The following is a 16138-nucleotide window of genomic DNA, read 5'->3' on the forward strand; positions in this document are numbered from 1 at the left end:
ACACATATGTGTATATGTATAGAATGACACATATCACAGGCTCACCCTCGCACAGGTGTGCTCACCGTCATGAAGTCACCACGTTGTGACAGCCCTGGAAAACACTCTAGCCCTGCTGTCTGTGAGTCCCACTCCTCTGTCACTATCCGCTGCTGCCCAGTGTGGGGATCTGTGCTGATTTGGGGGTGGGCTCCTCATCACCAAGGGGTGGCACATCTCCCTGCCCTTCCCCATGCTCAGTGTTTATTCTCAGAAAATACTGACTCTGGTCCATGGCCTCTCAGCCCCCTTTCTAAGAGCAAAAGCCTCTGGTCCAGAAGTAACTATAGGCAAAATGTGCTTCTGTCGTCTCCATCAGGGACCAGCAGCCTGCTGACCCAGCCTGGCCACCTCTGGGGACTTCCTAGTTCTGTCTGGTCCTCATTCTATGAGCTCTGCCTTCCCCTTCTGCTTTCAACCAGACTTCAACAGACCATCCTGGCTGCCTCTGAGCTCAAGGGCCCTAGGAGCGCCTACTGCTCTCTCTTGCTCCCAACTGGTCACCCAGTGCTGGCCAAAGCAGCCTAGCATCTGCATCTGTGTAGCAATGTGAAGGAAGGCTGCATAGTCACGGTTTTGACCTAGCTCTGTGAGTATGTCTTAAATTTCCTAGGGTTTCTTCCAGAAACCTTGTACAGCTTTGTGTCTCCAGGGACCTTAATAACTATTCACTGAATGAATGGCTGAGCCATCTAGGGCAAATTTGCGATGGTGCCTTGGTGGAAGGTTGGGAATGGTTTTGGAGAGAGGGTGTATCACTTCTGCCCCAAACACACTAAAATGGACTGAACAACAGAGGAGAGCCCAGCGGGCCCCTTGTCCAGGTCAGGGGACACCTCTATCCCTTCAAACCCTTCGGAGCAAAGGAGTGACCTTGCTGCTAAAGAAATCTGGACTCATCACCAAGTTCCTGGTTCAGAGAAAACCAGGTCCAATCTCTGGGGCGGGGGGGTGGGTGGGGTACAAGTTGACATAGAAACTGCCACAACAAGAATGTTTGGGGCACATCCCGAAAAGAGGAACCTGGCCTGGAGTCACTGTGACTCATTTGCTCTTAGATTTCTCAAGAGGAAGTTAAATCAATCACAGAATACCACTTCCTGAAATGACGAGTGGTTAGAGTGTTTTCTTCTCCTTGTGAAATACAATTCCCTAATATTGAGGTAGGTGTGTGTATTTCTCAGTTGCTTTTCTTGAATCAGCCTCTGTAGTCACACTTGACTTCCAACGCCAGGTTGGCCACTGACAAGAGGTTGAACCCTGGACAGATCAGTTAATCTCTCTGTGCCTTTGTTCTCTCTTCTTTAAAATGGGGACAAGAATACCATCTGGCCAGCACTGTTGAGAGGACTAAATAAAAGGGCCTATGCACATCTCTTCAGACAACCCAGGAAAATATAGATGTTAAGCACCTGTTCTGAGTCCCATCCAGTCCAGATCTTTTCCCTCTTACTGGAAAATGCAGTAATTTTCTAGCATTTTCCTGTGGACTGGATAACTTCGATGGTATCTTCCAGATCTGAGAGAACATGACTGGGCCAATAGAAAGATAGCCATTTTGAGCCAACTCTGAGAAAGATAAGTTCTCATGTCACTGAGAGAAAAGTATGTTGAGCAGTGTGGTCAGGGTGAAAGGATTCTACCACATTCGAACCCTAATGGGAGGCCCTGCTCCTATTAACAATTGTCGCTTCCCTGAAAATAAGGGTGATTCTCAGGTAACCACAGCTAAGCCATCGTGTTGAGTGAAGAGTAGGTAAAATATCTACACAAAACACATGATGTCTTGTGACCATTATGCTCTTCTAGGATTTGGTCACCAGAGGTCTTTTAGAAGGAGTCAGTCAAGGGAGGCCTGGGGAGTCAAGGAGATTACTTAGACTTTATGTCTCACGAGACCTGAGTTCAAATCCTCCACCTGCTCCAAGGTAGCTCCGAGAACTTGGGCCTGTGGCTTGTGTTCTCTGAGTTTCAGCTCCCTCATATGTAAAACAGGGATAACGGGGCTGTGGGAAAGTTAGAGGTCAGAGAGGAAGTCTCACGAATGAGCTCCTCTCCCATGACTCATACCTTCACAGCAGGGAGGAATATGTTATGATCAAATTGCATTTATGAGTACACACAACTGTGGAAGTACTTTAGCTCAAATCACTCTGAGTTAGCTGCCATCGTGACCTCCCGTGGCACTGAGGGCTGTGGTGGCCTAACGGAGGTCGTACAGAGAGTCAGGGTGGGGCTGGGATTTAAGCCCAGATCCATCTGTCCCTAGGATTTACATCCGAATCACAATGTGACACTGACACCAGGGCACGTGGCAATGCATTGAATGGCTTCAAAATCACGCACTTGATACTTGCAATACGCCCAAGTTAAGGGTCGTTCCTCCCAGCGCTGTTATTTTGCATTTCCACTCAGGAGTGCTTTCCCAACTCTCCTTCAGCTTAAAGATGGCTGAGTCTAGCAGGAATTAGACCAGATGGGCCTTACAATGCCCTTTCTTGCAAAGGAGCGGCCTCCCCCCAGTATGCACACTCACACACCTGCTTTGCTGGGCTTGTCTTCTGGCCCAGGCTTGGCTCAGGCTGGTGTCTCAGCCTCAAGGCTCCCAGGAGGTAGGCTCTGCTCCATACCCATCCACACTCAGCCACCCCAGGGTCCTAGCAAAGGAGTGGGTTTATACATGCACAACATGTCACCTAGAACAGAAAGTGCTTCTCCAATGCTTAGCTCACCTCTAGGAAATCTAGCCCCAAGAGAGATCCAGGAAAACAAGTATCCAATTCTTTTTTTTTTTTTTAAAGATTTTATTTATTTGATAGAGCACAAGCAGACGGAGAGAGAGGGAGAAGCAGGTTCCCTGCTGAGCAAGGAGCCTGATGTGGGACTCGATCCCAGGACCCTGGAATCATGACCTGGGCCGAAGGCAGCCACTTAACCGACTGAGCCACCCAGGCGTCCCAACAAGTATCCAATTCTTAAAAGCAGCCATGTCCCTCCTGTGGTAGAGTGATTGCAAAAATCTCTCAAATCCCTCAGCCCTCTCTGCATCCATGAGAGACACGTGGCCCCATCACCCCAGTTTTTGCCCTAGCAGATAGCCATCAGCCATCACACAATGTGGGAGGCCATCCTCACCAGCATCCCCACCGTGGACACGCCAGCAGAGCACAGAAGGCTGCGTGAGAGCTTGACCCATCAGCAGCAATAACCGTTTACGCTCTGAAGCCAGAGTTTTATGGTTTGTTATCCTGCAATGGCTAACCTCACCCGCCCCCCAAATTGCACCCAGTTATAACATGGACTTGCCCAGCCAGACCTCCTTGGCTTTGAATTTCTCATGCCCTGATTCAGCCAGGACACCCGACAGGGGGTTCACGAGAAACAGGCTGGGTTTGAATCCTAACAGCCCCTGAGCCGTAGCCTCTCAGATCCTTCTTGGGACTAATGATATCCAGCCCTCGGGGCCATGGTGATGACCCGTGAACACAGAGATGAAGCTTAATACTGAGTAGGTGTTCAATAAATGGTAGCTTCTGGGAAGTGCTACATCGACACTTGTTAAGTTTTTGTCTCCCGAGTTGAAGCCCCGTTTCAAACCCATGGCAACACCGTTGGGGCTTCAGGGAAGGTGGAAGACACTCAACCCCTTCTTCTCCGTGTGTACTTGTTAACCACCAATGCTACGCAAGGTCCAGTGCCGAGAACTGTGGAAGGATCCAACTTGGGAGAACACAGTCCTCATCCCTAGGACACTCGCACGGAGGGCGTGTGTAATGGGAAATTTATATTTGGTCTTTGTCCCTGGTTCCTGGCACAGAACTCTGAGAACTCTAGGAATTTCCTGAGCAATGGGAACATCTTAGTTATTCATATCAAGCCCCTTTCGATCACACCTGTGTCTATGTTAAGCCCCTAGAGACCTTTAAGATGGGGGCTGGCCTCCAGGAAGACCAAGACATGATTAGCGGGCTGGAGCTCTCAGTGCCCCCTCTCACTCCCACCCCTGCCTCTGGGGATGGGGGAGGGACGCAAAGTTGATTTCAATCACCAACAGCCAATGGTTGGATCAATCATGCCTATGTCATAAAATCTCCCCAACCCCCCTCCCCCCACCCCGTCCAGATGACAGAGTTCACAGAGCTTCCGGCTTGGAGGTGTTGGGATGGTGGCATGCCCGGGGAGCTATGGGGTGCTACCTTCACCCCATGCCTCGACTATGCATCTCTTCCCATTTGACTGTCCCCGAGTTGTACCCTTTAACATGAATCAGTAACAGTAAGCAAAGTGTTTTTCGTGAGTTCTGTGAGCCATTTGAGCAATTATTAAAGCTGAGACGGGGGTCACGTGAATCCCTGAGTTTGTAGTCAAGTTGGACAGAAGTGTCTGGGCATGGCAACTAGTGTCTGAAGTGGGGGCAGTTTTGTGGGACTGGGACTGTAACCTGAGGGGGCAGTGCTAATTTTGAACGGCTGGTGCAGAATTGAATTGAATTGTTGGGTACCCAGTTGGTGTCAGAATCAGAGAGGGTAAGACAAATATCCACGGCTGTCATCTTCCCTCTGGATATGAACCCTCAAGGCCAGGGCCCGTCACACTCCCTCCTGGGCCTATGTCCAGGGCAGGGTTTGGGAGAGAGCAAAGAACCAGGGACTGTGCAAGGGCTCTGGTCTCTCCGAGGGCAGGGCCATGGGGAACAGCTTGGGCCCGTGTCCATGGCATCTTTCTCCTGTCTCCAAATTTGCAATTTTGAATATCAGTCTCTGCCAATATCCCAAGGGATTCACAGAAGATCCCAAACTTATAATTTGGGGCACACACCGTAAGAACACTTGTGTGGGGCTGGGCATTTGGGCCCGGCTGCCAGTTTGCCTAGCAGAAGAGACGCGGGGGGCTTCGTTCAGGCCGGGCTCTGCGGTCTGGGCCTGGGGCTGGCTCAGCCTGAAGAAGGGTACCTCTGTCATTTGCAGAAAGGTACTGTCTAGCCTCAGGGCCCTGGCCCTATACTGTGAGCTGCCTGGAGAATCAGTCCCTAAGGCTTGAACACAGTACTCTGGGATTCAAAGAAAGGGCAATAGCCAGAGGTGACAGCAGGGGACTGACATCAGGCCTATTTCCCCTGCTCGCAGCGGGCACGTGAATCCAGCCTGCCCTCTCTGTTCAGGATGGCCCTGCCTTCGCAACCATGCACTCACGCAGAGCCGGCCCCACCAGTAAGGAGCATATTGTGCCCCGGTGGGAGCACCTCCCTTCAGTGCAGACTGGGGCAATCCTACGTTAGCAGTTACCATTTGCTGAGCACATACCACGCACCAAGCCCCGATATCATGGTTCACACACACCACCCTCCAAAGAGGTCTTGTTTATTCCTGTTCTAAGAGGAAAGTAAGGCCCAGAGGTGGTCAGTGATATGTGCCAGGCCACCCGCAAGCAGGGGCTAAGCCAGCATCTCAACCCCAGCCTGCGGGGGTGCCTGATACCAGATGGCTCCAACTACTTCTGAAGTGAGCACTATCACCACCAGATGGTACGTGTGTGATGGAGCTGACTGCTTGTTCTGTGAGCTGCACCCGCCCACCCCGGAGGCCCCCAAACCACTGACAGGCCCAGAAATTTGCTTTCAAGGCATTTCATTCTCCCTGGTTACCTTGTTAGCAGATTTAAAGGATAAAGACTTTTGAAAATAAAAAAAAAAAGGATAAAGACTTTTGAAAGTCATCAAGTCACGGACTCAGTAATATTTGTTAAAGCATATTCATAACTGACAGGATTTCATCATAAAATGGGCCTAAACTCCTCATCATTCTCCATGCAGTGCCCCCCCCACCCCAGAGTCCCTTTCTTTGGTCCAGGTAAGATGTAGGGGCATAGTCATGTGTCCCGCCGGGGAGGGTCAGAGCTTGCCTTGCCGTCCTTGAGCCCAGGAAGTCTGAGTGGAGAGAGGAACGCCACCCTTCACAGGCAGCCGATGCCCAGTGACAGGACTCAGGGAGGAACAGAGGGCTCACCCCTGACCCAGGAGGTCAGCCCCCGGGGGGCTGTATCCTGCAGATGCATTATCTTGCAGACAAAAGCGCATTCACAGCATTGTTTGTAACCGTGAAAATCTAGAGATGGCCTGTCGTGGGCTCTGCTGTGTAGCCTGCATGCCCCGAGGACTGACATGCAGCACCCCTCCTCTGCCTGCCCTGGAGATGTCCTCACCTAAGGTACCCTCCCTTCCTGGGGGCAGCCGTCACCCATGGCTGGTCACTGTGGGGGTATAAAGGCCTGATCTTCTCGCCCCGACTCAGCACAGCCCCCAGCGCCCACCCCAGCCTCGGCTGAGTGTGCAGTTGACTGAGGCTCTGTTGTGCCTCCATCATAGTCCAGCTTCTCCCTCTGCTCAGTCCTGCTTGCTGACTCTTCACAGGTGCTGGTCCCCATAAACTTCCTCCATGCTTATCCCCACCTCACAGCTGTTGTGAGATAACTCATGGTATCGTCAGAAAGTCCGTAACACCCTCATCATAGTTATTTTAAATTCTCCACCTTACAATTCCAAAATCTCTGCCATGTCTGAGTCTGGTTCTGCTGCTTGGCTAGAGCTGCCTGGAGTTGGGTATTGACGTTCTTTTGGTCAGTCAGGCTCTGATCTTACTCCATTACGTTGGGCTCTGATGAACTAGTTTCCCTTGACGTCAGGCCTTGTTAAGAACAGAGCACGCTAGTCAAAAATGGTTCCTTTTCCTCTCCTCCTGCTGATACTTACTGTGGGAACCTGGCCAGGCTCCTAGAGGTAAATCACACAGTATTGTGGGGCTCCCCTATGACTGGGTCGCCCCGGAGTTCTTAACTCTTAGAGCCGTCCACACCGAGCCTCCAGCAATTCATCAGCTACATTGCAGGTTTCCCTCTGCTGGGACTGGTTCCCACGGTGGCATCTATGTGTGAGAATCTGCTGTAGTTGTGACTCTTTGTGCTTGCTTGTCTGTCTCCAATCCTGGAGGCAGTGGTTTGCCCTGTGTCCTCCCTTCTCTTACGGCTCCCAGAAGGGTGGTTGATTTTCCAATCTGTTCAGCTTGTCCCTGTTCTTAGGATGGAGTGGTGACTTCCAAGCTCTTTATGTGTGCTTAGTTTTTCCCCACAGGCTGTGTTTTTTGTCTTGCTGTTTAGTATGTTTTGTAATTGTTGGTTGGAAGCCATACATAATGTATTGGGTAACAGAAACTGAAGTGAGTAGCTCTTGGTTTGAGGTTTTATGTTAATCTGGCTGGGCGCCGTGCTGTGATTAACGTTGATGGTACCTGTAAGTGCCAGAGGCTTCAGTTTTTCTGACTTCCTTGTTTTTTTTTTTTTTTTTTTTCCTTTCTCTATGGTCTTTGGGTTTCCCTAAGAACTCCTTCCTAAATAGAGCCTCCGTTTGCCGTTCCTTCAGCTGCGATGCACTGTTACACTTGAGCCCAGCTGATGTGTTGGTGAGGTGTGAGGAGGGAAAGCATTTTATAATCTTGTGATTAATTCTCAGGCTTTTTGTGGGCCTGAGTCCCTGGGCTATGACCCTCAGAAGTATTAAATAGGCCACCCCCTCTTTTTTCTTCCTCCCCTGAGGTGAGAAGGAGTCTAGATAGTTGGGTAATTACCATCCCACCAGGTCACTATGGCTCTGGTAAGTGGTTTTACTTGGAGGGCAGGCTTTTGTTATGGAGAACATTCTGGTCATCTTTCCCAGTGGTTACTTTTCCCTTCCAACCCTGTCCAACGCATACAGGGATTTTTCTTGATTCTTCATCTTGAGAATCTGGTGGCATTCCTGGAGGTAAAGCCCATGAAAGTGTGCCCCTCCCAGTGGCTGATTCTGGGCCCTCAAGAGTTTCTCACTCTCAAGCTAATCTATAGCCCACCTCCAGCAGGAAGTCAAATATAGCATTTCAGTGTTCATACCAGATCATGATTCCAGTGGCTTCTGCTTCAGGTAAACTGATCTTGGCTTTATTTTCTAAATTACCCAATGTTTCCAGATTTGTGGTGGTGGTTTGCCTTGGGACCTCTATTTTCTGATGAGTCTAAGAAAAGTCATTGATTTGAAGTTCATTTACTTTTTTCCTTGTTGTATGGGTGGAAATGACAATTTCCAAGCTTTTTCCATGTCAAATTTTATAGCTGCTACAGAATAACTATTCTTTTTCAAACAACTCCTACTGTACCTCCCACTTTCCTGTCCCTAGAAGATCCTGATTCACCTCCCAGAGGCCCATGATCTACATGGAAGACTTCAAAGAACAGCTTTCTTTAGATCTCGCCATTAGATTGTAACAAGTGATGAACGAGCTCCAGGAAGTGGGCATTTTTATCAGTTTTGTTACCTGCTGTATCTCCAGTGCCTGGAACAATGCCTGGCATAACGACTGTGTGCTGAGTGACTAAATGAACTATCAACCCTTTGTTAGAGAACCCTTGAGTGAACTTCCCAGGCTTGGCCACCTTTGAGGTCCCAGCTAGCTTTCATCTCTATGACAGTCTGACTTTCTCTGGGACCCTCAGCTGACTGGTATTGAGTTAGCATTCCCTGAACACTGGAGAAATAAGACAAGGTGCCTGGTTCCAAGGAGAGGGTCCCTATGCCCCTACACAGAGTCTCCATGAGGCACAAATTGATCATTCCACTTTCTTTTCAAAAAAATTGTCAAAGGCAACAGCTCAGAGCCAGTGATTAATAGAATCCAGTGGTTTGTCTGGACAGGAATTCTTATTCATTCAAGAATTACTCTGTGCCCTCCCTTAAATGCTCTGTTTTTTTTTTTTTTATTAGATATGTAATCCTTATAAAGTTTCTGTGATATGACCTCTCATGATCTCCCTTTTATAGTGAGGAACCCAAATGGAGAGATTATGTAACTTGAATAAGCTCATAGAGTTAGTGGTGGGCCTAGGATCTACATCCAGACCTGGCTTTCTCCAAAGACTAGTCTTATCTTTTCAGAATTGGGAAAATGATGTCAGCAGCAAGGTGGGATTGTTGACTTTCCCTGTGCACTGGTAAGGTAACAGGACTTGGATCACAACATGCGGCAAAGAGGAGGAGGGAGCAGAGGTCTGGGTAGAGGAGGGAGGGCCATTGCTTAACAGAACACTGGGCAGAACTGGTCTTCAGGATGCCCTGACTCTGAGATGGCATTTAGGGCAGCTATCTGAAGGTCAAGGCCATGGGCATCTACATTCCCATGTTCATCTTCACTTTCCTCCCAGGTCACCAGGATGCTTCTTCCTCCTCTCCTTGTTTCTGGGGTCTCTGGATGGCACTGACAGCCATCTAATGTGTTGAGAGAAGCCAGTTTGCACCACTAACCCAGTCCTACTGCAGGGAGCTGGATGGGCATGTTTCAGATTCAGGTGGGGGATTTGATGGCCGTGGCCAAGGCTGTGGTCGATGTCCCTAAAGGCAGAGGTTCAGCTGTGAATGAGCACTAGAGATGGGTCAGCTCAGATCTGGGTTGAGTCCTGCCTCTGCCACTCATTGGCTGGGTGCCCTCAGGAGTCAAAAAGTACTCCCCGAGTCTCAGCTTCCTTATCTGGTGGACAGGGGGAGCTGCTCTGCCCAGGGGGAGCTGCTCTGCCCCGAGGAAGCAGGGGCAGCATTAAATGAGACTGCAGGGGAGGGGGAGCTGCAGAGAGCAGAAGGGCTGTGAGCCCTCTCTGAGGTTTGCTATTTTGCAATCACCCTCAGGGTCAAATCACTTCTCCCAGATGTGCAGGAACAGAAATCATCGTAAGAAATGGCTCCCTAAGGAAACCCTCTGACTCAGCCCCTCCTTGGTTCAGTCGCTGGGGGTGGGTGAGTGTGGGCTTCCGCTTGGCTCCCCAGCGGACAGTGTGTCTGGCAGAGTTTCTGTCTAGACATTCACTAGGGGCTCTGCCGAGCCTCTCCCCAGCCTCCTTGTTCCTGGGGCACAGACGCTTTAGGGCTGCCAACTCGGAGCCCACAAAAACAAGAGGGCTCCTTCCTGATGTTATGGGCTGTATCCCCCCTAAAAGTCATATATTCAAATCCTAACCCCCGGCACCTCACAATGTGACTGTATTCGGAGGTAGGGTCTTTAAAGAGGTAATTAAGTTAAAATGAAGTCATTAGGTCCTAGTCCAACATAACTGGTTAGAAGAAGAAATTGGGACACAGACACACACAGAGGAAGACATGTGGAGACACAGGGAGAAGATGCTATCTGCAAGCTAAGCGGAGAGGTCTCAGAAGAAACTAACCTTGGCCGATATCTTGACCTCAGACTTCTAGCCTACAGAACTAGGAGAAAATAAATTTCTGTTGTTTAAGCCACTCAGCCTGTGATACTTTATTGTGACAGCTAGAGCAAACTAACATACCTGCTTTTCCTCCTCACCGTGAGTCAGTGTGAGGGGTGAGGGGCAACGAGAGACTGGTGCAGGGATGGATTGGTTACCCAATCAAGGCCAGGAGGCAGCGGTATCAATTACAAATATACACACATGCGAGAGAGCCTCAAAATACATGAGGCAAAAATGGATAGCAGACAACTGAATAATAAGAGTTGGAGATTTCATATCCGTCTCAATAATTGCTAGAACAATTAAACAGAGCATGAGCAATGACATAGAAGGTCCGAGCAACAGGATCAACCAATCTGACCTAATTGCTATGTATAGGACACTCCTTATAATGGGTACAGAATACACATTATTTTCATGTACATATGGAACTTTCTTCAGGATAGGTCATACGCTAAGCCGTAAAACAATAAACCAACTAGTGAGTGGGTAAACAAAATGTACATCTGTACAATTGAAGTATGATTCAGCTAAAAAGGAACAAACCACTGATATATACAAGACCATGAATGAACCTCAAAAACTATGTTAAGTGAAGGAATCCTGATGCCAAAGACTACATAATATATGATTCCATTTCCATAAAATGTCTAGAAAAGGCAAATTTATAAAGACAAAATGCAGATCAATGGTTTCCTTGGGCTGGAGTGGGAGTAGGGATTAATTGCAAATGTGCACCAGGGAACTTTTTTGGGTGATAGAAATGTCTTAAAATTGGATTATGGTGATGGTTGTACAATTCTACAAATTTACTAAAATGGGTGAATTGTACTCTTAGAATGGGTGAATTGTACACTTAGAATGGGTGAATTTTACACTTTAAGTGTGTAAAGTAAATACATACACATATGAGGGGCTCCTGGGTGGCACAGTTGGTTAAGCGTCCATCTCTTGGTTTCGGCTCAGGTCGTGATCTCGGGGTCATGAGAATGAGCCTGAGGTCAGGCTTTCCACTCAGTGAGTCTGCTTAAGTTTTTCTCTCCCTCTCCCTCTGCCCCTCCCCCTGTGCTCATTCTCTTTCTCTCTCTCTAAAATAAATAAATAAATCTTTAAAAAATAAATAAATTCATACATACACATATGAGATAATAATAAATGATGTGAAGAAAAATAAGGCAGGGAAGAAGGGTAGGAATGTCAGAGTGGGTTGCAAATAGTCCAGTCATTCATGGCATTTGCCAAATACTTCCAATCCCTCCCTTCTAGGCACATGGTAGGATGACACTTCCTGGACTCCTTATGGGTAGTTGGACAATGAGCTGGCAATGAGTGTGACCTGTGGGACTTCCAGACTGAAGACTGCATCGCTCACCTGAGACCTTCCTAGAGCTCAGTCTCTCTCTTGACCCCGTGGCCTGGCCGCCAGTACCATGGGATGTGATTATTTCATCAGCCTGGGTGTTTGAGTCACTATGATGGACAGGTGACCCATGACTCAGTTACTGCATGACCTATCCTACTGGGACACAGACAGGTGGTCAGGGAAAGCCTTAAAAGAAGATGGTAAAGGTCTAAGGGAGGTCAGTTGTGAGCCGTGTGGATGTCTGGGGGGAAGGGTACTCCAGAGAGAGGGCAGAGCACATGCGAAGACCTGGGGCATCTGAGGAAAAGCAAGGAAGCCATGTTGCTGGTGCTCAGCAAGCGGGGGGAAACAGGAGATGATGTGACAGGTAATGGTGAGTCAGCTGGAGGACAGACATGGGAATCCACTGGGATGTGCTGAGCGAGTGCCACTTCTCATCAGGTTTAGGCTTTAAAAGCCTTGTTCCAGCTGCAATATTGGGAGGAGATGGAGGGGCCAGAGGTAGCATCAGGAAGACCAGTAAGGAGGTCTTTATAAGCATCTAGGTGAGAGCTGACTTCACATACTTCGGCCACATCATTCTTCCTATAAATAATTCTCCCCCCCCCCCAGCTTTAGTAGGATATAATTGACATCCAGCACTCTGTAAGTTTAAGGAATACAGCATATAATTTGATTTACATCTATCGTGAAATGATGACCACAATCAATTTAGTTACCATCTCATGTAGGTACAAAAAAAAGAGAAAAAGAAAAAAAAATGCATTTTCCCTTGTGATGATAACTCCTAGGATCTCCTCTCTTAACTTCTAAATATATCATACAGCAGTGTTAATACAGTCACTGTGTTATACACTCTACTCCTCTACGGGACTTGTTTATAACGGGACATTTGTACACTTCGACCACTTTCCTCCAATTCCCTCTCCCCCTGCCCCACTTCCAGTAACCACAGATCTGATCTATTTTTCTTTCTTTTTAAATTGGAAGTGTAGTTGACATATAATATTGTAAGTTTCAGGTGTCCTATAAATCTGATCCAATCAGTCCTACACTTACAACTTTCAATAGCTCCCTAGTGCCCATGAAAAAGAGTCCAAGTTTCTTAACATGGCATCAACCTACCTCTCCTGTACCACCTACTACTTCCTTTCCTATGATTTCAATTCCCCTGTCTCTGAGTCTCCTATTCTCCCACGCTCTCTCCTCCCCACCTGGGTCCCTGCGGTTTCCTCATGTCCCTGCCATCCACAGCAGGGAGGGGAGAAGAGATGTTCCAGAGAAAGACCAAGTGAGCAAAGCCAGAGTTGGAGGGCACCGGGGTGGGGTGTGATGGAGGATGCCCAGTCCAAGCAGCCCCCTGGCCTTGGTCTTGAAGGCTAGCTTGTGGGCCAAGGAGCTGGGGTCCTCAAGGGATGACTGGACTCAGAGCTGCTTTCGCCTTCCTTCTGGACTCTTTGGCCCAGTATGGGCAGAGGTTACCATCTTCCTGCCCAACATGATTCAGACTTGCACTGGCTACTCATGGTGGGAAGTACCCAGGAGTGTCAGATAATTGGGAGAAGCCACAAGTCCTTGGGAGAGAACCGGGCAGGCCAGTGGGGGGCAGCATGGGAAGCTGGTGAGCAAAGAGGCTGCAGCTGGTCCAAACGGGCAGGATCGTGCCACAGGAAAAGCTTACAAGTGGCGGTGCCCATGGCTGGGTGAGAGTTTTAGCCAGGTCTCCCCAAATGAGAGACCAAAGTGCTGGCTGGCTTCTGGCTTCCTGCTACATGGCAGGTCCTTGACTCAACAAAACTCTGGGCAGAGTGAAGAAATGAAGCACAGCACCACAGTTTAACCCCAAAGAATCTCCCATTTGCCCTAATTCCCTGGAAATAGCCATTAAAAGCAAGCTCAAGTTCCCAAATGACCTCCTCCGGAATCTATGGTGAGAGAGTCGAGAGAAGAGGGAAAGTCAGAGAGAGAGAGACAGACAGACCGACAGAGAGAAAGAGAGAAATCGAGAGAGGAAGAGAGACAGAATGGCCGACCCAGAGAGACCAAGGATGAGGAGGAGAAACTGTTTCCCCTCTGCTAGCCAACTTTCCTATTTTCAGAAGCCTTCTACAGAACAGCATGGCTGATCCTTTTTTATAAAGCTGCCAAGTTGTTTGTGGTCAGATAATGATTTTAAAATTAATTAAGTCTAAAGGAAAGAAAAGTACCGATGCACGCTACCATGTGATCAATCTCTAACACGTCACTCTAAGCCAAAGATGCCAGACATAAAAGGACACATGCTGTGTGGTTGCATTTATATGAAATATCCAGAGTAGGTATGTCCTAGAGACAGAAAGCAGATCGGTCGGTGCCAGGGCTGGGGGAGATGGGGAGACACTGCTCAGTGGGTATGGGGTTTTCTTTCGGGATGGTGAACATGCTTTGGGACTAGAGAGAGGTGGTGGTTGAACAACATCATGAATGTACGAATCACCGCTGAATTAATGGCTCGCTTTAAAATGGTTAATTGGGTTATGTGAATTTCACTGCCCTTAAAAATTTAATTCAACCAACTTCTTTAAATTCAGGTATCTCGTGCAATACCTCATTTGTCTTTTCCTTAAAGAATTAGCATCGGTACTCTGAAGCCAGGCAGGGGTGGGGGTGGGGGTGGGTGGGTGTCTGTTTACTGTGAAAATCTGGTGGCCAGAAGCTTCCACAAAAGCAAGTGACTTTTCCTTTCAAATCAGATGATACTGTAAACCCAACTGAGGGGAAAATATCTGGAGCTTTTACAGACCCCTAATGCATTGGAAGTAAACAGAATTAAAGGCTAATTTCAGCTGCTCCCCATCCCTACTGTAGAAAGGGAAATCCAGGAGATGACATATTATGAGCAGTGTCCCGTAGCACGTGTCCAGCCCAATGTCAGATCCCGGCGACCTGGCTTTGTGAACACAGAGCTTGACTCCTCATCCCTACACACAACCACTCAGACCCCAGCACGGGCTGCTGTGTGCCGTCTGAAGCCTCCCCAGCCTCGGTCGGGTGGTTCCGGGCCCTGCCGGCACATGAGGTTCACCTGGGAACCGAAAAATATGCTGATGTCTGGAACCCACTCCAGACCAATCTCCCAGTATTTAAAAATATCTGGGGATTTTTTAAAAGCTCCTTCATGATTCTAACGTAGAGCTAGGTTGAAGACCACTGTCTGCGTTTCTTCCTCTGGTATCTGGGATTTCAATCATCCTCGGAAAGTGTCCAGGTCCAAAGAACATGAAACACCACGGCACAACCACCCAGCCAGCATCTGTGTGCTCCCTCCCAAAAGCAGCTGCACGACCACCCACAGAGCACCTGCACGTGACCCACCCTGAGGGGTGTCTCACTGTGCCTCGGTTACCTCCTGGCACTTTACTGGGGGCTACTGAACCAACTGCCTGGCTGGATTGCTTCCAAGCAGGATACAGGGCGGCTCTAGGATGTTCCTTCTTCCCCGTGAAGGACCTGTCTTGTCCCCACAGTCTCTGGGCATGGTGGTCCTTCCAGACTCTGAATGTCATCAGAGCCCTGAGTCACTGGACTCAAATCCCTCCAACGATCATGGTCATGTTGAAGGCTCTGTGTTTCAGGCAGACACAGAACAGCTCCCAAGTTCAGGGGTGAGGTCTGTGGGCACCATCAGCCAGTGCCCAGGCCTTGACCACAGATGATGCCCCTTAATGCTTCCAGCCCACAGGACCAAGACAGCTCCTCGAGTGACCCCATCTCTCAGCCTCAAGTGACCCCATCTCTCAAGCCAGAAGCCAAGAGCAAAGGTAATCATAGTCCAGATAGAATAAAATAAAATTCTTACCGAAATATCTGGCTGCAAATGTTCTTCTTTTGCTGGAAGCTGTCGGCAGCATAATGAAGCTGGCAGACTATGTGCAAATTTCTTGTGTATCCTTTTTATAAAGAACCAACCACATCCTCAAGCAGACAAGCTAATTCCTGTTTTCCAGTAACAGGAGATCAGCATCTATAGAAAAGAAATATATTTAGAATGCCCTTTATCTGGTGTTTTCTTGGATTTTGAACAAGAAGCCTTGCTGTGAGGAATTAGTCTCTTAAATACAAGTGGGCCCAGGGATCTTGGAATGGCCTTGGGCAAGTCACGGGACCGCTGGGTATCAGTTCCTCATCTGTTAAATGGGAACAATAATGACAACTGCCCCTCCGGGCGAGCAGGGCATCAACAAGACGAGGAAGGCTGCAAAATAGCAAAGCCCTTCACACGTCAGATGCTCTGCTTGGTCCTGTCCATCAGCTGACCTGGATTCAGAAGGAGCTGTGTTTCCCACACAGTCTAGAAAGGGGCTACAGACAATGACCTGCAAGCACGCAGAGACTGCTGAGATGCTGTCTGTGACTCCCAGCTGGTGTGGGCCCCAGTCCTGCTAGTGGGGAGACCGAGGACATGGTCCCCACGCCTGC

General features: G+C 48.7%; 1 protein-coding gene across 4 annotated transcripts in view; it reads right to left on the reverse strand.

The window, feature by feature from the left end:
* ARHGAP22 (Rho GTPase activating protein 22) overlaps positions 1–15793 on the reverse strand; it is a 169092-nt gene extending 153299 nt beyond the window's left edge. The window contains exon 1 of one of the 4 annotated variants that reach the window (XM_035023620.1): positions 15519–15779. In XM_035023620.1, coding sequence (XP_034879511.1) covers positions 15519–15570 — 52 coding nt within the window. In that variant the 5' untranslated portion in view covers positions 15571–15779. Of the gene's footprint in view, positions 1–15518 lie in introns of all 4 variants that reach the window. The other 3 variants (XM_035023640.1, XM_035023679.1, XM_035023670.1) reach the window with 3 other exon arrangements.
* Between the last annotated feature and the right edge of the window lie 345 nt (positions 15794–16138).

This window comes from Mirounga leonina, unplaced genomic scaffold (assembly GCF_011800145.1).
Source record: "Mirounga leonina isolate KUSES-001 unplaced genomic scaffold, KU_Mleo_1.0 Mir_114, whole genome shotgun sequence".
NCBI classification, from domain to species: domain Eukaryota; kingdom Metazoa; phylum Chordata; class Mammalia; order Carnivora; family Phocidae; genus Mirounga; species Mirounga leonina.